Source organism: Vipera ursinii (genome assembly GCF_947247035.1).
Source record: "Vipera ursinii genome assembly, chromosome: 16".
Taxonomy (NCBI): Eukaryota; Metazoa; Chordata; class Lepidosauria; order Squamata; family Viperidae; genus Vipera; species Vipera ursinii.
In genome coordinates, this window is record NC_139529.1 from 9479381 (window position 1) to 9503399 (window position 24019).

General features: G+C 53.5%; 2 protein-coding genes across 3 annotated transcripts in view; one reads left to right on the forward strand and one right to left on the reverse strand.

Annotated features, from left to right (window-relative positions):
* The first annotated feature begins 87 nt into the window (after nucleotides 1-87).
* Nucleotides 88-2606, forward strand: LRRC26 (leucine rich repeat containing 26). Its single transcript, XM_083375003.1, has 2 exons — nucleotides 88-1735; nucleotides 2199-2606. The coding sequence occupies exons 1-2, from the start codon at nucleotides 1036-1038 to the stop codon at nucleotides 2429-2431; spliced, it is 933 nt and encodes a 310-aa protein (XP_083231129.1). The 5' UTR covers nucleotides 88-1035; the 3' UTR covers nucleotides 2432-2606.
* A 3187-nt stretch (nucleotides 2607-5793) lies between these two features.
* GRIN1 (glutamate ionotropic receptor NMDA type subunit 1) overlaps nucleotides 5794-24019 on the reverse strand; it is a gene marked incomplete at its 5' end in the record, with an annotated part of 28150 nt that continues 9924 nt past the window's right edge. The window contains 16 exons of one of the 2 annotated variants that reach the window (XM_083374980.1): nucleotides 5794-6376; nucleotides 12307-12417; nucleotides 15052-15197; nucleotides 16218-16327; nucleotides 16861-17022; nucleotides 17496-17653; nucleotides 17930-18078; nucleotides 18325-18437; nucleotides 18829-18947; nucleotides 19445-19609; nucleotides 20640-20767; nucleotides 21174-21309; nucleotides 21632-21715; nucleotides 21953-22097; nucleotides 22404-22578; nucleotides 22995-23116. In XM_083374980.1, the coding sequence (XP_083231106.1) occupies nucleotides 6308-6376; nucleotides 12307-12417; nucleotides 15052-15197; nucleotides 16218-16327; nucleotides 16861-17022; nucleotides 17496-17653; nucleotides 17930-18078; nucleotides 18325-18437; nucleotides 18829-18947; nucleotides 19445-19609; nucleotides 20640-20767; nucleotides 21174-21309; nucleotides 21632-21715; nucleotides 21953-22097; nucleotides 22404-22578; nucleotides 22995-23116 (2092 nt within the window). In that variant the 3' untranslated portion in view covers nucleotides 5794-6307. The remainder of the gene's footprint in view (nucleotides 6377-12306; nucleotides 12418-15051; nucleotides 15198-16217; nucleotides 16328-16860; nucleotides 17023-17495; nucleotides 17654-17929; nucleotides 18079-18324; nucleotides 18438-18828; nucleotides 18948-19444; nucleotides 19610-20639; nucleotides 20768-21173; nucleotides 21310-21631; nucleotides 21716-21952; nucleotides 22098-22403; nucleotides 22579-22994; nucleotides 23117-24019) is intronic. The other variant, XM_083374981.1, reaches the window with a different exon arrangement.

Below are 24019 nucleotides of genomic sequence, written 5' to 3' on the forward strand. Positions count from 1 at the left end.
AGGCTGTCTCTACAGGCACGTAATTACTACAGGTGGTTTTTAGGTTTGGAGCCCAGGCCCTGGGTGGCGTGTGGGTGGCTGGGGATTCTCTGTGGTCTATCCCAAATAATTCCGCTCCTCCTCCCCCCCCCCCTGCCGTCCCTGGGATCCCTTTGGAATTTTGTGTTTTCCTTTGTTTTCACTAATAAGGTAGGAGTCTTTTGGGCTGCCTGGCCTCTGAAAAGGGGAGACAGCTGGGCCAGCACTGGGATCCGCTCACCTGCCCACCTGTGAGGGAAGACAGGCTGCCAGGCGCTCCTGCGCTTCTCTCAGGTCCCAACGGGGCTATTTCTGAAAGGGCACCTTGCCAGAGCGCCCTTATCGTTAGGCTGCTGGTGGCAGTTTGGGAGAAGTTTCCCAGGGATGGCTGCTTGCTGGCTCGCTGGACCAAACCCAGCATTCCTGCACTCCACCAGCTTTTAACAATGGCTTCCTTGTTAGATGTCACCAACAGCCTCCAGTTGCTTCACCCTGGCTGCTACAGAGAGATTTCCCCTCAGGCCAGCCCCAACGGCTGTTGCTAGTCTCTTCTGAGACTGGCCGATCCTGTGAGCGTGTGATACCTTAGGTGAGGTGTTGTTCTTGAGATCAGCACTGCCTGTTCCACCCTGGCGTGCCTTGCAGATTTTGCATCCCAGAGATGCTCCTTGGCAGGAGACGGAGAAGGGGCAGCCTGCTGGTAAGTAACTTTCCTGGCGCGTGTCGAGGCTGTCTGTGTACAGAACGCAGCCAGACTAGGAGGGGCAGGGATCAGGTGATTCCTTGGGCCAGGAGGAAGTTCCCGCTTTGCCCCTTGGCACGGCTGCCTGTCAAAATATTTGCTAAGGAAGTGCAGAAGCCTGACTCAGAATTAACTACACGCTCAAGAAGTTGTGCTGAAAGTTGCTCCGAACAGAGAAAGGTGTGTAAATCTTTGGGAGCAAAAGTTGTCGAGTGAGGAGACCCTCGCCCGTTTCGGAGCCTCCCATTGCTCGAGGCGGTGGAGCTGAGGAACCAATGGGGAGCCTCTCCGAGGACAGGCCCGAGAGACCCTCGGCCTCGGCTTTGCCCTCGCCAGCCATCGGTCGTCACTGCTTCTCTGGTGGCCGAAGGCGAAGAGCCCTCGTGGTCCTGACCGTCCTCCTCTTCTTGCCACGCTTTCCTGCTTCCGGCTGTCCAGGTGTTTGCAGCTGCTCCTTGGGGAAAGTAAACTGTGTGGACTGTGGGCTGCGTTTTGTACCTCTCCGGTTGCCCACAAACGCCACTGCCCTCTTGCTGGACCACAACCGCATTGCCACCCTCCCGAACGGCACCTTCACAGACCAGAAAGTCTTGCTCCACCTGAGCCTTCGCAGCAACGTCCTGGGCAGCGTTCACCGCCTGGCCCTGGTGGGCCTCTGTGAGCTGCAGGACCTGGACCTGAGCGACAACTCCCTCCGCCTCCTGCACCCCGAGACCTTCCTCCCCGTGCCAAGACTGAGGACGCTCAAACTGGGGAACAACCGGCTCCTGAGGCTGGAGCCAGAGCTCCCCCGGGCCCTCCCCCATCTCAGGGCCCTCTTTGTCCACAGCAATGCCTTGGCCTCCCTTCCGGCTGGCTTCTTGGAAAGCCTGCCCTCCTTGTCTTACCTGACCCTTGAAGGCAACCCCTGGACCTGCTCCTGCGGCATCCGCCCCCTCTTCCTGTGGCTGCTGAAGAACAGGGAGAAAGTTCCAGGTAAGCAGCCGGCTGGCGCTCCAGCGTAGGGTAGCCGCCTTCGGTGCCTGAGCCCCTCGCTGTTCAGCTGGCACCTCAGAGATGGCAGAGGCAACGTGGCCGTGTCCTGCTGCTCCTTGGCTGAGAGTGCGGCCTCTTCATGCCAGTACGTTTGGGCTGCTGCCCCAGAGGCTGCACCCAGCCCTTAGTGCTGAAAGGAGCACCACTGCTTGCTTGAGCGGTTCTCCCCTCCCCCTCCCCCCCTCCCCTGGCCACGTGGAAGAACATTTCAAAAGGAACAGCTCTGCCGCTCAGAACTCATTTTAATTCTGAAAAAGCAGAATTGATATCTGTTAGTGTGCGTTTTCGAACAATCGCTATAATTTCAACCAGGCTCAGTACGGTTTGCACATGTGGTGGAGAAATCCTCTGGGCATTTTGTCCACTAGCGCCATGACTGGCTCTCTGCTGCTCTTTCTTCCAGAGGTGAATTCAGTGACTTGCAAACGCCAAGCGTCCCTCGCCCAGTATCCCATCTCGGCCCTTGGAAATGAATCCTTTGCACGTTGTCAGGCGCCCCGGATGCATCTCCCCGGCTATGCGTTCTTCTTCCTGATCGGCCCATCTACTTTCCTGGCCAGCATTTGTGTCGGCATCCTACTGGGCTCCCTGGCAGTGGCCCGCCTGAAACGGAGGACGACAGGCTCGTGCATTTGACCAAGGGCTCTGGTGAGGGGCTCAGGGACCCCCCTGCAGTAAGCAGGTTTCCCTCCCAAGCAAGCATCCCTCGGCACTCTCTCCCCGTGTCTCTGCCAGCAGAACTGCAGCATAATAGCTCTAGAAATGGTTTCTGTATCAAGTGTTTTGTGCATAAAATCCCGAATCCCCTCTCGGCCAGTGGGTGGGTCCTTGACCTGGTCTTGTACATACCTGTCTCTATCCAAGGAGCCAATCCAGGAACCCTGGCGTAAGAGCGGTCCGTATGTGTAAAAGTGGTCAGAGGGAGGAAACGCCCGTGCCTCTTTTCCCATCGCGGTGGGCGTGAGGGTCAGGCAGATGCCGCAGCATCCTTTCCGTGTGACTCGGGGGCAGACTGCATTCGTATTTCCCGAAAAGAACGGCACCCTCCTCCCGTTTCTTGCAGTCCCTTCTATCCCCTGCTTGCTGCCTTCACAGGTTTTCCTCAAAGAGGGAGATAAGATAAAGCGGGGGCTGCCAATGCAAGGATGTGGCTTCTCTGTTGGCCGCTGTGCCCCTTACTCTTTATACGGTGCTTTGTCTGGCTGGCACAGCCAGGGGTCCCTGTTGTTCCTGATTTAGGGAGTGGCAGCCGAGGACGGAGTCTGTGTTTGACTCACTGCCTCTTTGAGGAATGCTTCCCAATGGACAGAGCAGTGCTGGGCTCCTTGTCCTCTACAAGGAAACATCTGGGCACCGAGGTGGGTTCCCCCTCGCCACACCCAGCCCCATGAAAGACGCCACCCGGGATGCGCAGGCCCAGGGGCTTCTCCTTGGACAAGGAAGGGCAAGAGGTGAGCCAGTCCTCGTCTGGGCTGGGGGGGGGGTCTAACCTGGAGCAGAGAGGCCGACCCTGCCACGTGAAGCCCAGCTTGCCAAGGGAACCGGAGGACCCTCCGTGCCTCCCCTCCTTGCTGGAGCCTGGCCCAACAGGCACTGACTGCCCCGGAGGGACGGCAGGGCTGCCGGCCTTTGGCTTGCCTACCTCGGACTGGCTTCAGACTGGCAGTCAGAGAACGTCTCCCTGCCTCCCGATAAGCACTTTGGTTGGGCTGGTTGGATGGGGCTATGTGGCAGGTGTTTGTGTTAGTTTTCTGAAGCCAAAAAATGGTGCCCCTTCTCTTATCGGAAACAGCAAAGCTCTAGCTAGGCCACCTCTTGGCATCAGCCCTTCCAGCCACGCTACAGGTACTGAAATCCAGTGCCTTCCTGGTGGCCGGAGTCATGTGATCTGGGAGATCCAATCCCATCTCCTGCTTTGTCTCACCATCATTTCTTCAGGTGGGAAAAATTATCAGAGGCCCCTTTCTTGTTTTCCCCCAGAAGCAAGCAAGCAAGCAAGCAAGCAAGCCAGGCCTTCCTGCCTTCCTTCCTTCCTTCCTTCCTTCCTTCCTTCCTTCCTTCCTTCCTTCCTTCCTTCCTTCCTTCCGCAGCCCTTCTGTTCCTGCTGGGCCTTCTTGTCCAGCCTCTGCAGGGGACTTCCAGCTCCAACTCAAGATGGCCTCTGATGCTTCCAGCTACTCCAACTTGTCAGGTATTCCCAGCATTTGTTTTTGCCAAACCATCCAAGAATCCAAGAGTGGCCGTGGTTAGGGGGCCCCTTGAAGCTCACTTCTAAAAGCTCCCTAAACAGGGCTGCGTCTGGGGAATCGGGAACCCCTGTACCAGCCAGCCTTTCCAGCCTTTCCCACTGCCTGTAAGGGGCAAAGACATTTCTGGCGAGTCTTTGTGAGGAAGGAAAATATAGGCTGCTGCCTCTTATTTTTCCTCTTTGCTGTGAATTTAAATAAAGAAGGAGTGTCCTTGCAGGTTCATATGCACATACACACAGGCAAGAGTATGTCATTTTAAATTAATTGATTTAAATTCACTATTACCAAAACTCATAGCAGAACTATACATGATAACTCTTAATTACCGAACACCACTTCTTCAGTGCGGCTCTGGGCTCCTGTCCAGGGTCATATGCTTTATTTCAAAAAGCCTGATTATAATTACAGTTCCATCTCTACTTACCCAAGAGAAGGTCCCAATGAATGCAGTGGGCCCTACTTCTGAGTAAGCATGTACAGAATCCGTGTGTGGGTGCACACAGGCCAGCTTCGTAAATTGGGATCTGGGTTGAAGGGTAGGGGGGGTGAGGGGAATGATCCAGTAGGAGGAGCAGGCAGCGGTTGCTTGTTGAGGTGCCTCCTCCACATTTGGAGTTCTTGGGACGCATCCCAAATTGGCGCTGCTCTGCTCGCCATCGTGGGGGGGCCCCGGGCAGTTGCAACGTGAACTGTGGAGCCTGGGTTTGCTGACTCTCGGAAGCACTGGCAGCGTCAGAGCAACACTCTGGCCTCGCTGGCTCAGAGCTGCCCAACCTCCATGCCGGACCCTCCTGCCTGCAGCCTGCCCTGGGCTCGGAGCTCTGATCTTGAGAGACGGAGGGGAGCAGGTTACAGGTGCTTCTGCTTCTCAACAGAGAGGATTCTCTTTGGACAAGTGGGATTATCTTCATCTGGATTGAGATTCCGCACCCACAATTGCAAAAATGAATTTGGGGTTCTAGTTTAACATCCGAAGGGTATTTTTATAGGGTTACCTCAGTCAAATTCACAGCCATCCTAGAAGGCAGGCCAGTGTTACGTGGCAGGGAGCTGCCAGTGCCTTGGCCCTCCTGAGTAGGGGAATGAAAATATTGTGAGGCTCAAGGCCCAGAGACGGAAGCTCTGGGAGTAACATAACTCTCAGCTGGAGAGTCAGAAGGCCTGGCTTTCTTGCCAGAAGGCGGTGGCACATGCTGGACCGCAGGATCATTGGCTGTGAGGAACGCCGTACTGGGGCCAGTGGAGGGAAGAATCAGGACCCTCTCTGTCTAAAAGGCTGGCAGCTTGGGCAAGTGCCTGTTTGCCAGAGGAAGCTTGTTAGAAACCTCCACGGGTGTAGCCATAAACCCTGTGAAAACAGGAACAGCTCTAAGGCTCCCCCTGTCCCCTGCCCAGGAGAGGAACAAGGGGGTTGGCGCCAGTGTCCATCCGGGGCAGAGACTGGAAAGCATTTCTGCAGAGGGGGAGCGGAACTGGAGGTTTGGATCAGCAGCCAGCAAAGAGTTGCAGAGAAGCTGGGAACGTCCCATCCTACCGGAGATGTTGCTTTACCAGGTGGGAGCTGTGGAAGGGGTTGGCTAAAACTCCTTTCACAAATGAGATAAAAAATAGTCAAAAGAGACAGGGGGAGGGGGAGATTTCCCCCCCTCCACACACACACACCTACATCAGATAAAACCTTGGGTGTCCTGAAGGAACACCCGGCACCTTCACGGTGGCAGCCAAAAAAAAGGCCACAGGGCTCTGGGTGGGAGGTGGTAGACCGACAGGCCTTTTTTACACAATGCTATATGTATAAACATAGGGAACCGTGAGAGCCGTGGGGCCTCTTTACGGCCCCCTGATAGATACAGTCTGGGAACAGTGGTGTGAAGTAAGATGGGCGTAAAAGGTCCTGCGCATGCATGTAATGATGACGAGACTCTTCCCCTCGGCAAGAGACCTGGTCCGCTTCGCTGAATGGGCCATCCAGCCTCTCCTTGGTGGGGGTGGGGCGGCGTCTCCCTCAGAACTACCTTCTTTGCGCGTGTCGGAGGAGAAGTAAAAAGAAGCCGCACTCTAGAAAGATTGGAGGCGCTCCCAGGCCTCGTCTTCAGTAGTTCATGCCAAGGCCACAAGTGAGATTGGTCACCCTTGGAGAAAGCCGGGATCTACCAGGGCTGGAGGGAAGAAAGCAATGCAGACGCCGTGGGTGGATGTCAAAGGTTTCCCTTTGGTGTCTCCAGAAGGGCCCTCGGAGTCTCCATCGGTCCGTCCCGAGATCTCACACCACGGTGCTGACCGAGGGGTCAGAGAGATTGAGTTGCCCAGTGATGTCTGTGGGGTGATACTGCTGCAAGAGACAAACAGACAGACAGACGGGCCAGATGTTAGGCGGGGCGGGGTTGGCTGGGAGCAGCTGATGCAATTGAGACGCACGTCCTGGTGGGAGATCGCTCAGGGATGATGCACGGGCCGTCTGCCCCTCGCTTTGGGCCACAAGCTGCGTGTGCTGGGTGCCAGTCGAAGGTCCCCTGCACAGGATGCGACCCACGGAGAGAAGCTGCCAGGGCTGGACCCAAAATCTCTCCCCAGAGGCACTGGGAATTGGTGGCACTTTCCTCTCCCTCTTAGTTTTAGCACCCTAGGATGTGGCTTCGGTGGCCAGTGAGTAAAGAATGAGGCAACTCAGCTGGGTTTATGATCAATTGGGAAGATAATTGCTAAGGGAGAGGCCTCTGAAGGGTCTCTGCTGTCCCTGCTGGAGGAGGGAGGGAGGGCCGGAATGGCCTAGGAAAGCCCACTCGGCTTGTTTGCTTTCTCTGAGGAAAACCTTTTGGGGAACAGTAGCAGATCCCCTCAATATATTAGTAGGACATTTATTAGAGAGTTCAAAGCTACTTGCTTGCCCATCGCAATAGTTTGTGGCAATAATAAACTTCAAATTGCCCCAGAGATTTTTTAAAAAGCCACCCTTTTTTAAAAAAAAAAGCATGATTAGCACACATGAATGCGAAGGGAATGCCTAGCGGGAAGCCAGTGGTCCCCTTGGCCACTCCTCGCCTGGCGGCAGAGCTGCAGCCGTTGGTCGCCCCAAGCTGGACCGCTGCTCTTCCCTCCCGTTCCTGCCAGCCAGGACAGCACAGACCTGCATCATCTCTCAGGGATCCCGGCCTGGGACAGGGGGGTGGGGTGGGTGGACGTGTTACATGACAGCCTCTGTGGCCCTCCGGTTCAACCACCTGGAGAGCAACTAATCCCCTCCTGGCACGTTTCAGCCATGACAGCCCTGGAGTTCCACCAACTTCTGGCCAATCAGCATCTCTTCTCTGTAGACGTGGGGACATTTCAGAGAATGCCCGTGCCCCCCCTTCCCCTTCTGCCCCCCCTCCGCCTGGCACCCTCCTCCCGGGGTCTCTGGGGCCTGCCCTTCGCCCCTGCCTGGGCCCTCACTCTCCTTGCCCGTTACAGACCCCCGTAATACAGGACGTGGGTACAGGACAAAAGTCAATCAACATTCAGGACAAGAGCCCACCCTGTGCCGAGCAGCTCCTGAAGCCGGGACTCTCTACAGGGCTATCTGCACTGCAGCTCACGGATGCTGGGCGTGGTGACATCGCGGGGCTGTCTGTAGGGAGCAGGCGCATGAATGGCACAGTGTCTATTACAGAGGCATTGGCTGCAGAGTTCCAGAGTTAAAGGCAAAACCCAGCTGTGCAAAGAGCATCGACCCTCACCGTGGTGCCCCACAGAATGCCACCTTGCCCACCCAACAGACCTGCAGCATTTGCTCTTCGAGAAGCCTGAGCAACCCATCAAGAATGCCCCTTCCCCTCATCGCACGCAGACCTGTCCCTCTTCTTCACTCAAGACTGGAGTCTAAAAGGAAGGATTTTTCACCTGCCTGGCCTTTCACGGTCCCCAACTGCGGCCATCTATCTGCCCACTCAGCTAGCTGGGATGCCTGTTGCTTGTTGCAGAGACTGCTCCCTGGTTGACGTTGATTTTATCCCTAACGAAAGCCCTGAAGATTCACCTGCCCAGTCTGGCCTTCGGTCCCTAACGTGGCTGGACAGAAGCTTGGGAAACCTTGGCAGAGTCGATGCCCTCAGCGTAATCGCCACTGGGAGGGATCTGCTTTGTGGCCTCTCTTGGTCTTTGCGCTGAAACGGGTCTGAACTAGAGGTGGCCACGAGACCTCATGGCTGGGAAAGCTATGAGCTAATTTTATGGCATTTTCCCCCGGCCCAGAACTGCCACACGGATCGGTGTTGATCCGCTGATCCTGTATTCTAGCAAGATGGAAGAGGGATCCCTGTTGATAAAGATGTTTACAAGCATAAACAATGGCTATCAGCCCTTCCCTCCTTCTCAAGACCATCTCCAGCCCATCCCCTCTGGGAAGCCTAGAACTGGAAATGCCCTTTGACCCCAGGGGACAAATTCCTGCTCTCCAAAGGTGGATCCTCGGATGGCAAAGCTGCTGGCTTCGTGGCTGGCTGGCCGGCCTGCGCTGCCCTGTCCTTGCTGGGACCAATGGATTGTTGGTGGCAGTCTCACCTGGAGGCTGGTGCTGGACGCAACTCGGCCTGCCTTAAAAACACTAGGTTGGCCTCCATTTTAAACTGGGGAGGATTGGATGGACTGGAACTGAAGGGAAGGCTTTCACCTGCTTTTATTTCTTTGCTATGAGCAGAACAGGCATGGCCAGCTTTGGCAAGGCAAGGCCCAGGTAGGCGCTGCCCTGCAGATGCCAGGCTCTCTTCCTGCAGAGGCCCTTGGCAAACAAAGCTAGCCCCAGGGGCCTGCCAACATTGCACAACCCTGAGCTCTGAGGAGGGGAGCTGGGGCCCTGGACCCCCACGGGGCCCACTTGCCAGAGGCCAGTGGAGGATCTGCTCGTTGGGGGGGGGAAGGAAACCTGGTTGGAGAGTGTAAGGGCCAAAAAGCACCCACTGCCAGCCAAGCGCCCTTCAAACAAGGCCAGGAGTGGCTTCCCTTGCCCCTCGGAGACACCCTGGGGCTCGCGGTGCCCCCTGCCCCAGGCCAATGCCCTTTCCTACAGGGCTCCTCATATGCAGCCTGACAGGGAGGTTGCTGGGAGTTGTAGTCTTTCCCCCCCAGGATTGCTTGGGGCGGGGCTTCCCCTAAGGCCAAGCTGCTGCTGCTGCGCCCTCCACATTGACAGTAATGCCCTCCCCCCCCTGCAGCCTTGGGGGCAGTGAGGGAAGGAAGCCACTGCCTGGCCCCTCCACTCTGCCCCACAGTAGCAGGGCCAAGTGGGGCTCACTTCCCTCAAAGAGAAGGGCACCAAGCCTTCCGCAGAGAGGCCTGGGCAGAGGAGGTTATGCGCCCCGGGGCCACATAACACCCCTCCCAAGAGTGGGTCATGGGGGGGCTGCCTTCGGTCCCCTTGGAGGTTTGATGGATGTTCAGGCACAGCCACCACCCCCTTAAAGAGGGAGGGGCCCTTTTGGTTGGGCTTTGCCTTCCTGGGAGGTGTAACCTTTTGCCCCCTCCCCTGACAAAGCCGCTTCAGCCCTCGTCCTAAAAACCTGGCAGGGGAAGGGGGGCAACCAGGAAAGGGGGTGGCTGTGGGCCATCTCAGTGGAAGGAAGAAGGTTTCGGGGGGGGTCTTCGCAGCATCCAAAGCCCCCAGGCCTGCTTGAGGGGAAGGCCACCGCTTGGAGCCTGGCCCGGCCTTCCTGATGATGCCAGGCTGGCTCTGAGTCCCCCTCAAGCCAGCCTGATTCCCTGGGCAGGAATGTCCCCTTCGCCAGGGCAGTGGTGCACGGATCTCAAAGGGCGGGGGAAGGCTACCTCAGCCAGCTGCCATTTCGCTTTTTGAGCAAGGAGAGACAGGGAGATGGTGAGAAGATGCTGCCCATAGGGAAGCACCCCAGGCAGGGGCCGTGCCAGTTTCAGGTGGAGGACAGGGACCTGCTTGCAGAGGTTTTAGCGGGGTGATGGTGGTGAGTGGTTAGGGCAAGGGCAGACTGGCCTGTGAGTTGGAAGACGTGCAGGCCTCCCTCAAACTTTGGGTGAGGCAGTGTTTTCCTGGCTCCAGTTTTGACAGGAATTAATGTGCTGCCTATTTTCTCTCCCAGGAAACGTTCAGCCGGCACCACCTTTCCTGATCTGCTGTTGCAGCCGTAGTCACCGATGGGTGACTCGGAGCCCGTTTGCCCAAGTCAGCTGCTTCTGCTGGAGAAGCCCCAGGCAATTTGGTGAGTTTGGCCTCTGGGCATTGAGAACTTGATGCCGAAGGGTGCCCAGAGAGCCTTCCGCAGGGGTGAGCTGAGTGGAATTTTAACCACAGATTGGGAGGAAAATCCAGTCTCAGTCTAAGGTGCTAATCAGAAGGGGGCTGTGTGCAGTGGGGAAACCACCCTGTTGAACTACGGCCGTCTTCCCCTTTCGGTCCCCCTAGGACTGTCTGTAAGAGGGCAGTGGATGTCTTGTGGACCAACACAAGGCTCAGCCAAGTTGGTCAATTCCTGAAAGAGCTGCAGGAGACTGGGCAGCTCAACTTCCAGGCTGGCTTTGGTTTGGGGAGAAAAAGGCTCCTTGCCCGGAGCACCACTTTGGCCGATTCCCTGGGACGTACCTATCCGTCCACTGTGAGGGGGAAATGGCCCGGAGACCTTCTGCTTCCGACTCTGCCCCAGAGTGCTGAAGGCTGCCCCAAGGGCTTTGCGGATCCTGTGGAAGGAGGCCGTTTAAAGCAACCCGGGACTGCTCCGAGGGGCAGGGTTGGAGCTGAAACTCTCCCTAAGGCAAAGCAGGGCCAGCATCCTGGCCCGCTCGTCCTGGGGGAGCACCGACAGTACCCTAGCCTTACCTACCCACGAAGCAAAGAGTCTTCTTCAGAGCTTTACTGCAGGGTGCATTTGGCAGAGATGGTTTGGGGATCTGAATGTCCTTCGCAAGTTTTCCTCTCTCCCTGTCAGTTCAGGGTTTTGTGTTCCACGGCCAAACCCAGCCCTGAACCTGCCAGTCTACAGAAAGCAGGAAAAGCATTCTTGCTTTTCCCGCCTTACCCTTGGGGGGAGGGGCGCCTTCCCGGTAGCTTCCTGCAGTTCAGAAACAATCTTATGAGCCGTAACCTCCCTTAAAAGGAAATTTTAAATAAAAATAAATATTTAAAAGTTTTACTTAAGCTCACTGCAAGAAACAGTTTTGTGAGCCAATTCCTTGTGTTGTGCTGCAGAGCAGAAAAGAGAAATTCCATTTCCTCCTTCCCAAACATTTAAACATGCAGTACGTGGGATCCAATCCAGGTCATGCAGATGGGAGATGCCCTCTCTTGTCCCATTTGTACATGCAACCTTGTGCCTCTACCTCACTGGGCGGGGGGGGGGGGAATGTTGAAAAGCAAAAAGCTTAGAGCAAGCGTTCCCGTGGGTCTCTCCTTTGGCAGGATATTTGGCTTTAAAACAGAGGAACAGTTTTCCTAAGTGAGCTGGATTGCTAGGGTTTGGGGGAGATACACACCAACACACAGCAACAACTTTTGCTTTCTAGAGCTCTACCACTCCAAAGAATTACTTGATTGTCAGCCTGCACAACTCAGTCCAGAGTGTTGCAAGCAGAAACTATTGTTGCCACTTAATTTACACCAAAAATAAAGTGAAACAAAATTTAAAAATGTCCTCTTTCTTTCGAAAAACACAAACAGAAGTTACAAGTAAAGAATATGATGAACATATGGCTCAGCATGAGGTGAGACATTGCCCAGATTGGTAGAATCTATGGGGGGGGGGGCGGCTGTGAGTGCAGGAGGGGTCGGTAACCGCTTTTAAGCATATAGGGACAAACAGGTACAGGAACACTCAGAAAAAGGGGTGGGGGTGGGGGTAAGCTGATTTTTGTTGGTATCGGTAAAGTGAGCAAAACTTAAGCCACAATTCTAAACAGAATGAAAGAAAAGAATCCAAAATAAACAAATAAATAAGTAAATTAGAACAAGAAACTCATTGCAGTTATCTCCAAACTCTTTACAGAAGACTACAAAGCATTCGGAACCTCCTTCGCCCTCTTCGGCTTTGAAACTTGCCAAGGGACAAGGGACTGACTGACTGACTGACTGACTGACTGACTGACCGACCGACCGACCGACCGACCGACTGACTCTTGACGGACATGAGGCTACGGTAGGTCACACGGGCAGCTTCGGGATGGGTGTGTGGCAGTTGATGGGATGGTAGAAGAAGAGAGAGAGAGAGAGAGAGAGAGAGAGAGTGAGAGAAAAGAGAGAGGGACAGTTGTTTTTCTTCCTCTTACCGTGTCTTTGGATGACCTACGTCTCTTGAAGCTGGAGGCCAGGGTAGAGGTGATGGACCTAAAAGTGGCTTTCTTTTTAGGGTCTGGTTCTGCTCTACCACTTTTTCTATCCTAAAATGAATATGTATATAAGCGATTAGATCTCCATTGGGCAGTTTGGATCTCTACACCTAGATGAACACAGCCCCACGTCACGATCCTGGATATGTCTCTTGTCTGTCTTCTATGGCCAAGACAATGCCTCTCAGTTCCAGACACACACATGGCCCTGACTCTTGGCTCGGGAGTTACGCGAGGGCCGATCAGTCAGAAGGTCTCCTTTGGAACTAAGCTGAGATGTGGTGGGAAGGATCCCCTTAAGAAGGGCACAGCGGGCAGAGTCAGCAGCTGGATTTTTGCTGCATTTTATACCTTCCAGAGGCCTTGGCTGCTCCACTGGCCTCCCCGTGAGAAACAAGGACACGGCATCCTGGGTCCCTAGGGGAACATCTCACTCCCTGCCCCTTCCTTCCTTCCTTCCTTCCTTCCTTCCTTCCTTCCTTCCTTCCTGGTCTAACTAGAGAGAGAGAGAGGTGAGACACTTTCACCTACCACTAAATAAAAATGCTCGGGGCCTTTTCTGAAGGTGAATCCTACGGCCACAAGAGAGAGAGAGGACTGCATTGGAAGAGAAGGTCATTGTATGTTAAAAAAAAGGTATTCCAAAAACTTCAGTGATGCTTGGCGTAAAACTTGAACTGTTTTTCAACATAAAATAAAATTTAAAAAATAAAAGAACAGAAATCTCTTGAAATTACAACTTAAGCAAGGAAAAGAAAGGGAATAAGCAAAGCATTGCAATTCTGGATGATATTTAAGGATGCCAGGAACTCAAAGAAACAGAATGAAGAGGGGAAAAAAAAAAGACAGCTGTTGGGTGGTAGGGAGTCAAACCTGGTCAGCACCGTGGGGAACTTGCTTTTCTTGTGGGGCAGGGTGAGTGGGGCAGCCCAGCCGATCCGAATTCTTCCCATACTTTTTCTCTTTCACCCCTTTGGGAGAGGAAAAGGCGAAACCAGGTGTGGTTCTACCAGCCCGCGGTGGGGTGACCAAAAATGTATCCCGCTGATGCCTGGAGCATGCACGGGGGATACATTTCCTCCTCCTTTCCAGGGATCCTCCGTGACTCCCACGCGCATGCACAGGAAAAGAGAAGCTAGCGAGAGGAGGGGAGGGGAGGGGAGGGGTTTCATTTTGGGTTTTCTTTTCTTTTCTTTTTTTTTCCTTCCCATGGCATTGCCAAAAATGGCCATGGCAAAACTCTCATTTCCCCAGGTAGCAAAATAAAACCAAACAAAAAAAGTTATAGATATATTTGCTTTTTGCATTTTTTTTCTTGAAGAAAGAAATCTTTCCACTTGCCTACCTTCTAGCAATGTACCAGATACTAGTGGTCTGAGGAATCCTCCTGTGAAAAAGTCTTACATTGTCAAACGGATCTCTTAGCATCATCGTTCTCTGTTTATTTATCACCCTGGGGTGGCATGCTTGAGTGACCGCCCCACAGATTCTTTTCCCCCCCCCCACCGCCAAGACCCAGGCCAGGACTTTTTCTAGAAAGTTGGCAAGTGAAAAATGGCAGTGACCAAAGTGCTCTTGTTCTGGATTGACCCCTTCGGCAGGGCTGGAAAGGGGAGGAGGGGAGGCCTGACTCTTCCAGGGTTGTATGGCTGGGCACGTCTCCTTGGAAATGGGCCAGCCAGACTCCCATCTCTGTTCCTTCTCTGTACAACGGGCTTCTTTGGGCTGCCTTGCAAAGAAGAGGATATTACTCTGAAACCGCTTCCCTTGTGCTTCTCTGTAAAATGAGGGGGTGGCCTGTGGGCACACCGTTTTTGAGAAACGGTGCGGAAGCCAGCGGCTGGGTGCCCTAGTCTGTGGTACTGAAGGTGGCTGCTGGTGTCCCCACCCAGTAGCAGGTATTCTGATTGGATGGCCAGAACCCGGTTGGTTTTACAGATAGGGTTGGCATGAAGAGGCTTGCAAGGGGGCTCTGGCAGATTCTGGCTTAAGTCCTGTACAGACCTTGGGGAAAAGACCAGTGACGTGAGCCACTGATCGGATCCAGTTTGCTAGAACGTGAAAGGATAGGCAAGACGTGAGTGTGCAGGTCTGTGTTTGTTTGAAAGATTGCCTCTGGGGCCTGAATGGGGGACCAGGAGAGATTTCCATCTCTTCTGCTCGCCTCTCCGGACAACAGGGGATGCCAGACTAGGGCCACTGGTTGCGTGAATATCTTTAGCCATGCAATTGGAGGCAGTGCACAGCAAGGCTGGATCATCTAAGTCCTCCTTCCTGGAAGTGCTCCCGATCGCAGCCTTACGGTGCCACCGTCTTTCCCAGCATTGGAGCCCTGAATGGGTGGAACAGAAACGGGTGGGAGGAGGGGGGAAGGGCCCTGCCGGCAAGCGCAGCAGTTGGGCCACAGCCAGGGAAGAGCAGGCTGGCTGAGGGGCCCTGGCCTGTCCGATCTCTGGATGCGCAGAGTGCCCCATTGGCCTCTCCAGAAAGCAGGAGACGGTTTTGGGACGTGTGTAACCCTCCCCCCTCCTCCCCATGGAATTGCTGGTGCTGTCAGTGGCAGGCGGGAAGGGAGGCCCCGAGGCATCCCACGTAGCACGGTAGTCACTGATTGGGTGAAGTAATGGGAAACAAAAAAAACCGCACCTGTTTTGGAGGTGTTGCTCTAAAAACGGTCTGTCCTACCTGCAGGTTTTTCCGCCAGACATTAACTGCCGCGAACGCCAGTTGCATCTGTTTCCTCCGGGCGTCTTTATGCCTTTTGTATGCTATTTCTATGAATATTAAAAATATCCCGGCCACAATACCTCCAGCCACCAGCATGAATACACCTGAAAGAAGCAGGAAGGTTAACCCAAAGGAGGCACCTGGGCAGTGCCTCCTCCGGCCCCCTTTCATCAAGCCTTCTCCCTCTCGGGCGTCCGCTCGGTGGGGGGCTTCCCCGCGAGGAGGTCTGATCTAGCCCAGGCTTCCAGATCCACGGTCCCAGCCCAGGACTCCCGGCGTTGCCTCGGGCTGGGCTGCTGCTCTGAGTGGCAGGAGGAGCATCCCTGGCGACGCTTCCCGGGTAGAAAGGGGGTTCGGCTTCCGGAGGTTTTCTTTCCTCCTCATCGGGATGGAGGCAAACTCAAGAAACGGTTTGCTCCGTTGTGAGCGGCATTAGAGCAGAGCCGCATTTTATCATCTAGTTCCGTGGCTCAGCTAGGGACATTATAGCCCCCTCTTGACTCCAGCTGCCATGAGCTGCCACGAGCTGCAGATGGTTTCAGCCAGGCAATCTTGGTAGCTGAGCATTCTCCCACCGTGGCCGTGGCCCCAGCCAGGCTGAACCCTCCATACCGCTTTTCCACGTGGCCGGCGGCCCAGCCAGCCTGCTCTCCCAGTCTGGCGCTTGGATCTAAAGGGTAACTGGAGGGCAGCGTGGGCTCGCCTCCCTTCCCCCAGGAAGATGGCACCGAAAGACCAAGCTTGGGCCAGTTGCACGATTGGGTCTTCGGCTGCACCACAGGGGCTCTGCCCCACTACCCCCGTGTACATATAACCCTGCCAGTTAAAAACCTTGTAGCTATAGTCACACATTTGTTAATGCTGCTCAGCTTTTGAATTGATAGGACTTCAATTGTGCAACTCCAGTTCAGTTGGTTGGTTGGTTTTTCAGAGTACTATGCTGATGCGGGAAAAGGTTAGTTCACTACCGCCAGAGTCAGTATCTTGTGTGCTAACAGCTTACACGTTACTAAAGTCGAACACACATTGAATTGGAAGTAATTAAGAAGACCTTTTTGAAAAGTTTGGGGAAATGTAAAGAAAAAACAGGGGGTTGTGAAGCAGGTAGGAAGCAACCAAGTTACCTGCCATGTTTTCGAAGGTGAGTGTTGCCGGAGCATTGCTGCGGGAATCGCACTCCTGATACCTCACCCAAGTCTTGTCAAGTTCTTCCATAAAGCCATTCTCGTGGAGGCTGGAAGCAGAAGGGGGGGGATGATTTGCTTTCCAACGGGCAGAGAATTACACTGCCCCCCCCGTACTCTTTCCTCTTTCCTCCCAGTAAGGATTTCTCCTCCCCCCACCCCCAAGAGCTCTGCCACAGTGTTTTTATAGGGTTGCTGAAAACTCTCCTGTGTTCCTTGCATGAGGATGGATGGACTTATCCAGCCACAGGCCACGTAGTCAACAGAAGTGGGCTGGACTGAGGCAAGGGCAGAGGGTTGCAGTGAGCGAAGCAAGGAAATACTCTCTGCTGCCATTTAGATACCGCTTGGATGTTTAAACCGGTCTGAGTGAGAACACTTAGTGAGTAGCCCGGAATGGCGGGCGACACAGGAATTTGTCAATTACTGAACTCTAGGAAGTCTAGTTTTTTGAGGGGCATGTTGTCTTTCTATTGTCTTTCCCACAAGGCTCAAAGAAGCATGCTGGCCTTTGATCCTACCCACCCACTTCCCAAAGCCCTCCACTCTCCCCCCTGCCCCCCTCCCCCTAGAGGATACAGACTTGAGGATGGCCAGAGAGACGTTCTGCTTCCAGGGACTGTCTTTGCGCATCCCGATACCGAAGCCGGAACGGAAGAAAAGCTCCCCTGTAGTCACCAGGTCACACTTCTGTGAGGCTTCGAATTCTAGTACAGCCGAGTCCCAGATGAACGCGTGGAGCTTGCTGTGGTGGAGACGGAAGAAGAGCCGCAAAGTAAACATGGAAGAGATTGAAACAAGGCATCACGAAAAACTGGGCTGCCTCACAGAGAAACTCGGCCAGTCGCCCTCCGTGTCCACTGATCAGAAGAGGGAACCGCCTGCCGCCTCGTTTCTATGGGGGGAACCTACTGCAGCCTGCTGCCTCTGCTGTGTGGTCAAATCGTCCCAAAGTGGCGGTGGGCTTAAACCGGCTGCAGACAGACACCTGTGCCTGGCCTGGTTCCTTGAGTCGGGGGCGGGGGGGACTGGGCGAGCTTCCCTTCCCAATCCAGCGGAGCTCTTCTCCTACTCTAAAGGCAGCTGGACTGGCCCTGTTGGAAGAGCCAGAGTGCTCTGAGCATTATAAACGCAGCTGATCCGTCCTTTACTCCAGGAAAAAGTGCTGAGAGAAGAAGCCGTGAGAGAGACGGGAGCGCTCTGCAGGCGAACGCTTACTTGTCTCGAACAGCCTGGATGGCTTCGGCAGCGCTTTCGTAATTGTGTTTCTCCATGTGCCGGTACATGGTGCTGAGCTCCACCTGCCTCCGGAAGTAAATGTCTACCGAGCTCTGCTTCACTGTGGCGTAGATGAACTTGTCCGAAGGGTTTCGCAACTGGAAAACAAGAACGAGAAGATTCTGTCCTCCTGGCTCCCCCCCCCACCCTTGGCCCTCCATCAGATCCGAACCAGGGCTACATTGGATGAGCAGAGCGGTGGAGACTTCCTTCCTGACCACTCCTGCTTTGTGTTTCTCTTGTAGTGATCCTTAGAGCCACACTTTCCTCTCTTTCTGGAACCTCTGTTTGGTCACATGCACAGAAGTGTTTGAGTGCGATCTCCTGAGTCACAGGCCGCCTGCTGAGCTGGGGACCTGTTTGGAGGTGATTACCCGAGGGTCGTTGATCCCAGTGATCCGTTCCTCCGGTCTGTCTAAAACCAGGAAAGCAGCCAGGTTGGCAGTGTAGGAGGCGACGATAATCATGGCGAAACCAGCCCAGACCATGCCAAGGATCCGAGCTGAGAAACTTCTCGGGGCACCTGACAGAGTAAAGAGAGCAGAAAAAAGACTCTGTTGAAGTTGGAGGGTGAGGGACAGAAAGCTTTTCCTGTGGTTGACGTGGAACTTAATGACCCCAAAGACTCAAAATCACGGGAGGCATTCCCAGGGAGAGCCTTCTGCTGATGCCTTGTCTTTCCCCTCTGAAGGTCTGAATGTCTTCTGCCCTCTGAGGGCACAAAGCAGCGGTCTCAATGATCTTCCTTCCCAGCGTGTCCGAGACTCACCTTCTCCAATGCCTGAATTCAGAAGGACCCCCCAGGAAAACCACATGGCCGATGAAAGGGTCAGGGCGTCCTCTTCCTCTTCTTCGCTGTTCACTTTAAATCGGCCAAAGGGACTGCAAAAGAGCAAGCCACACCGCCTGGCTGAGTTCTGCCCAATCTCTAGCAAGTTCCACTATCGGCACGGAAGTGCCTGTCCATTCACCAGTGGGTTCTGGTTCATTTTACTGCCTGAAAGTCTGTGGACTACCAAATAGAAATGGGTATTTAGACCTTCCGACTGGGAAGATAACTCAAAGGGTTGGAGCAGAATATAAACCAGGATTTCCCTGCCCCTCCCTCCAATTGGATGGGGTGTAAATCATGCAAAGGAAGCATATCCTGAGATCGTTAAATGACTGCTCAGTGGATTGATTGTGATGGCTTTGGGATTTTCCATTTTGAGCAACATATTGTCAATTTTCTGGATCCTCCGTATCTCCCTCCCTGTTTTGAGTATTCGGGTACCTGAAACGGTCCAGCAGGTATAACATCACGGCCACCACGTGCACCGACAGCCCCACCAGGAGCCACAGGGTGCTCTGGAACGGCTGCATGAATGAATCCAGGGTGCTGCGGGGAATTTCCTGTAACACAGAAGGCAATCAAAAGCCTGGAAGGAGAATCCGGAGATCAACTTAAAATGGTGTGGATCAGACCAACGCGGCCGAAACTGGTTTCCCATCACTGCCACTCCAGTGCTACTGGGAAATCCGCAAGCAGGGCAGGAAAGTGAAAACCCTAACCCTGCCACTCAGGGACTGGCTGCCCCCAGACATGGAGGCTCCATTTCAAGAGGCATGTTTATCATAATCGGCTGCAAAGAAAAAGGACCGTCCTTGCCCTGTCATGGAGGTTTCTGCTGAATTCCATTTCTGCATCTCCCCTTCACTTATTGTTAGGATTACAATTAACTTTGGCTGGGTGACATTGGACAAGGATTGGGCAGCCGGCGGTTGACCCTTGACCCAGGCCGCTTTGCTCAGGGCTCCGTCTTTCCATCCTAACTCAGGGCCTGGGATTCGCTCCCACTTCTCTTCATAGTCCTGGCTACCATTTTGCCCTACCGATGTTCGTGCATTACCTTCTTGACGAGGATGGTCAGTCCTTGATACTTAAAAGGCTTGGAAAACTCAATGTACTGAGCGCGCTCGTTGTTAATGGTTAATGGTGCCACGATCATGTCAGCCTGACCACTCAGCAGCTCCCCCATCATCCCGTTCCACTCCTTCTTGTTGCTGTTGTTCACCTGCAAGGAGAGCCCCGTTGCACAGGTCTGTCCAAAAAGAGCCTTTTCAGCTCTTCGGTGAATGCCTCAGCTCCTCCCTGTGAGGTGAGTCTGGCCACGAACTGTTTAGGGACTCTGAGCAGAGGAGGGAATGCAGGTGCATGGTAAGCCTTAAGAGCGTTTGATCTGCGGAGTCCTGGCTGCTCTCTGAGCTCAGTCGGTCGTTTCTTGCAGATGTCCTGACTTGAGAGTACAGCAGTGAAGCGTCTGCAACCAAACCTCCTGGGACTCCACAGACCAACACAGATCAGTGCTACAGTTATTCTCCTCTGCTGGATAGATATTCTCTGATCTGGTTGAAATATTGGGATCCCTTGGCCTTCGTTTAGTCAGTGGAGAACGGATGCAGCTGACACCCCCCTCCCCCATTCCTTTTCTGAACTTTAGATCAGTTGGTCAAGCCGCCGGCTGCAAGTAAAGTGGGATTTCAAGTCAAGACGCTCAGCTGCCTTTCTTCGGAGAATGCCTGCTGCATCACCTTCTCCAAACCAGGTAGGCTGATATTTATTTTGCTGATATCTGCATGCCAGTAATTCCTTGGTAGTTCACCTAGCTGCCACCACCACATCCTGTTTGGAATCTACAAGGCTCTGCGGCACCTCACCTCCGTGCAAGCTGCTTGACATAAACCCCTGCCTGCTCGCAGCACAGGCTCCCTTGCCTTGCTTTAGCTTCTTTATCCACTTGTTCTGGATCTGGCCCTTCTTTTGGCTTAAACCACGTCATTTATCCTTGACCCTCTCTATACACTGAAACTAGTCCTGTAGCAGCTGTTTCTGAACATGGTTGAATGCTGACAGGGTGCAACCTCCAGATGTTGACGCAGGGTGGTTGGCCATGATGGGAACAGACTTACACCACCCCCTTTTTTTAATGGAAAGAAAAATAAGCAAGAGTGATAGATTCAGAGCAAACTGAGAACTGTTGCCCACTTCGAGTGTTTTGGCTCAGTTTCACTCACATCAGACTGAGAGAAAGGCAGTATTCTTACCCGTTCTTGTGTGCCAAATTTACCGTCACCCACTAGATGTACTTCGTAGGTAAAATTCATGGTCTTTGCAAGCTTGATGAGTAAGTCGATGCAGAAGCCATAGCAACATAACATTACACTGGGGCGTCCTGTGTTGCAGTGAGGAAAGAAAGAAACAAGGCAAACCCTTCAGAGTCTGAAGATCCAGCTCTGGGTTCAGCTACTTCCGAGTTCCCTTTGTGATGCAGCTAAGAAAAAGTGGGGAATAAAGGCAGGCAAATGTTGCAGAACTGGGCTCCTGGGAGGCTATTTGACAGCCATGTAAATACTTTGCGTGTTGGTTTAAAGCACTACAATTACCCTACTTTTAGTTCCAAAGATAAATGAAATACTATCAAAAATTAGTGAAAGCAAATGAAGAAAATATTTTGGGGCATCCCTGACTATTTCTGGCGGCAAATTTTGCCAGTGAAGAGAAAGTGGGAGCCACAGTCCTTCACCCGGAAGTGGTGGGTTTTGGGGGGAGAGACTTAGCTTCCGGGCCGAGGGGTTCACCTGGCATGGTCTCGTTGGGCCCCGTACAGAGCACCTGCTGCACCAGTCCCCCCGTGCTGTTGAGCAGCGGCTTGCACTTCCCATCGGCCAGGGTGGCCTTTACGTAGACAAATGGTTCCTGGTGGATGGTGACTATCTGTGGAAAGAGAGGCCAGAAAGGCTGCTCGGGAGGAGAAAAGTTCAACAGGGAAGGCAGTGGCCACAACAGCCCGTGCGCACGCACACACACAAACACACACACACAACACACACGCCTGCAAACTTGTCAGGGACAGCCCTTGGCTGCTCTCCCTTCGTTTCTCCCTGTTTGGTGAACGCAGCAGAGGCAGCTCCTCTAGAAGCTGGCGTTGGTGCTTTGCCAGAGGTGGGGCAGTCATTCCCCCTCCCCGAAGTCTCTCCATTTTAATTCTCCTATTGGAAGTGAGACAACGCACCTTTCCCCACTGGGCAGAGCCTACCTTTAGTTTTGTGGACATCTCGTAGCCCTGCGGTGTTTCTGTTTCTCCTCCGGGCCAGACGATCTTTCGGTCATTGGGCAGAAACTGTGAAGGTGCAGTTCAGGCAGGATGGTTACAAACTGCTCCAGCTACACTGGGCAGAGGCTGCAGCCACTAATTATAGCCGGGCAGGACACGCTTTTTTCCTTTTAGCTGTGGGACTATATGTGTCTATGTTGCATTTTATTCTCTGGGAATTCACAGGAGGCCCCAAATTCAGGGCCTTCCTTTTCAGAGCTGAGCTGAAGGGATTGGAAGACTCAGGGCATTGGCTGTACGTACGTGGCTCCCGTTGTAGACTCCGACCTGCACCAGTTTGTTGTTCTGGAGATTCATGACACTGTAGTTGGCATATTTTCTGTCCCCGTCTTCATTAAACTCCACCCTGCCAGTCACGCCTTCTGCATATTTGGTCTGCATCAGCACCCTAAGAGAATTTATTTATTTATTCTTTATTTAATTCAATTTATATACCGCCCTTTTCCCGAAGGACTCAGAAGTTGCCTCATTTAGGCTTTGCGGGCTGCAGCGTTTCAGCCCCCTTTGCTTCTCAGGAGAGTCACTCTAGGGGAAGTACTCTGGGTGGTCCTGGGCACATAGGTGAGCGCTTGGAACAGGCTCAGCCTCAGGAGCTGACTCTCCCTCTCCTCCCGGAGGATTTGCTTGGCCCACAGCAACCAGCCTTTGCTGCTGGCCCCGACCTGAAGAGCAGGGGCAGCAGAACCGCTGCTACCTTTTGAAGAGGGGCCCCGTCTTCCAGATGTTAGTGTTCCCCACACAGCCCCGAGGGGGGTCGGTGATGTTCTCTTTCTCAAACAAGTCGTGCACAGCCTGGGCCACCACAGCAACTGCGTCTCTAATGTGAGCAGATTCATTCTTCCCGTTCATGAGCTGTAGACCAATCAGTCCTGAAATAGTCCAAGAGAAGAGATCCAGAAGAGCCCTCAGGGGAGCTCTGTTTCCGCTGGCCAGTGCCTCTGGAGGCACCGAGGAGAGCGATCCTGAGCCATTTATCCCCAGAATCCGCCTCTCGGAGTGGGGCTGCCTTCGGACTGGGAGGCTCTGAGCCTCACCTTAATTCCTGAGCTAGCTGGTTGTCCTTCCCACGTGAAATTAGATGGCCTTAATTTTTACAACTATAAAAAGGGAAGACGAATCTCTCTCTGAAGTCATTCTGTCCATACTCGGCACGGCACTGCTCCAGTTTGCCACATTACTGCTGACCCCCGCCCCCCCCCCCCTTGTACATTCTCTCATGTGGCAACCCAGAAACATCAGCAGAAGCTGTGTAGCTTGAGAGGATAGTCAGAAGCAGGATGGGTACCTTCTGGTGCGTTGCGCAAGGCGTTGCCCGAGATCTCCCTTTCTCCCACCAGCCATACGTAACCCGGACCAGTCATGTTTTCTTTGGCTGCTGCCATATATACGGTGGTGGCATCATCCTCACTGGAAGAGAAGAGAGATGGCACTGGCAAGGAGTCTCCTTAATGCTCCCCAACTCTGTGGACTCTTCTGCCAAGTGAATCCCTTGTGGAGGCCCCAGGGAGAGAGGGAGCTCCTGAAGGCTTCCCCAGTGTAGAAGGCAGGAGTCCAAGGCCGGGGCCATCTATTTGTCTGGCCGGGGCCCACTTCAGGAGGGAGGCATTAGGGAAGAACGCTTTCACAAACCGTCTGACTGAATGGGCAAATGATCGGATGGTCAGTGACCCCAGTGAGGTAGAGCATCAGGAGCAAATGGTGCAGTTTAGGGAAATGGCCCCTTTTGGGGAGCGGGCAGCAAAGATTCCTCAAGACTCCGCATTCTCTTGGAAGATTTCCTGAATTGGGGAAGGTGGAAGGCTCCCTGGAGGACCTTTCTCTTAACACTTTGTGGAAAGAAGCAAAAGACAGGTTGGAAACCCAGGAGAATTACCAGTGCAAACCCACAAATGTTTGGATCCCCAGAGGTTTCTCTGAGGGGGAGCCATCCAGCTGTTTGTGGGAGAGCCTTTGTGTTCTCAGCCTCCAGTTCTCCGTTCAGTCAGTACAAAGTTGCTGGATGGGTAAACGTGCTGCATAAATTGTGCCAGTCACTGCAAAGTGTGAAATTGTGTATTTTATTTAGTAATTTATTTATTTATGTAATAATCTTAGAGGTGATAGAAAACTTGGATCCTCAGTTTAGGATTTTAGAGTTGGAATTAACACGTTTAAGTAACTGGAACTATAATCTTACATTTTTAGAATGTAAGCTTATTAAATACAACGGGGCTTCATTCTGAGTAAATGTGCAGAGGATTGCAAGACATTTCTTCTAAATAAGTTTGGACTTTAAACAGTGGGTAACTTTAATTTTAACTCTGGTAGAAA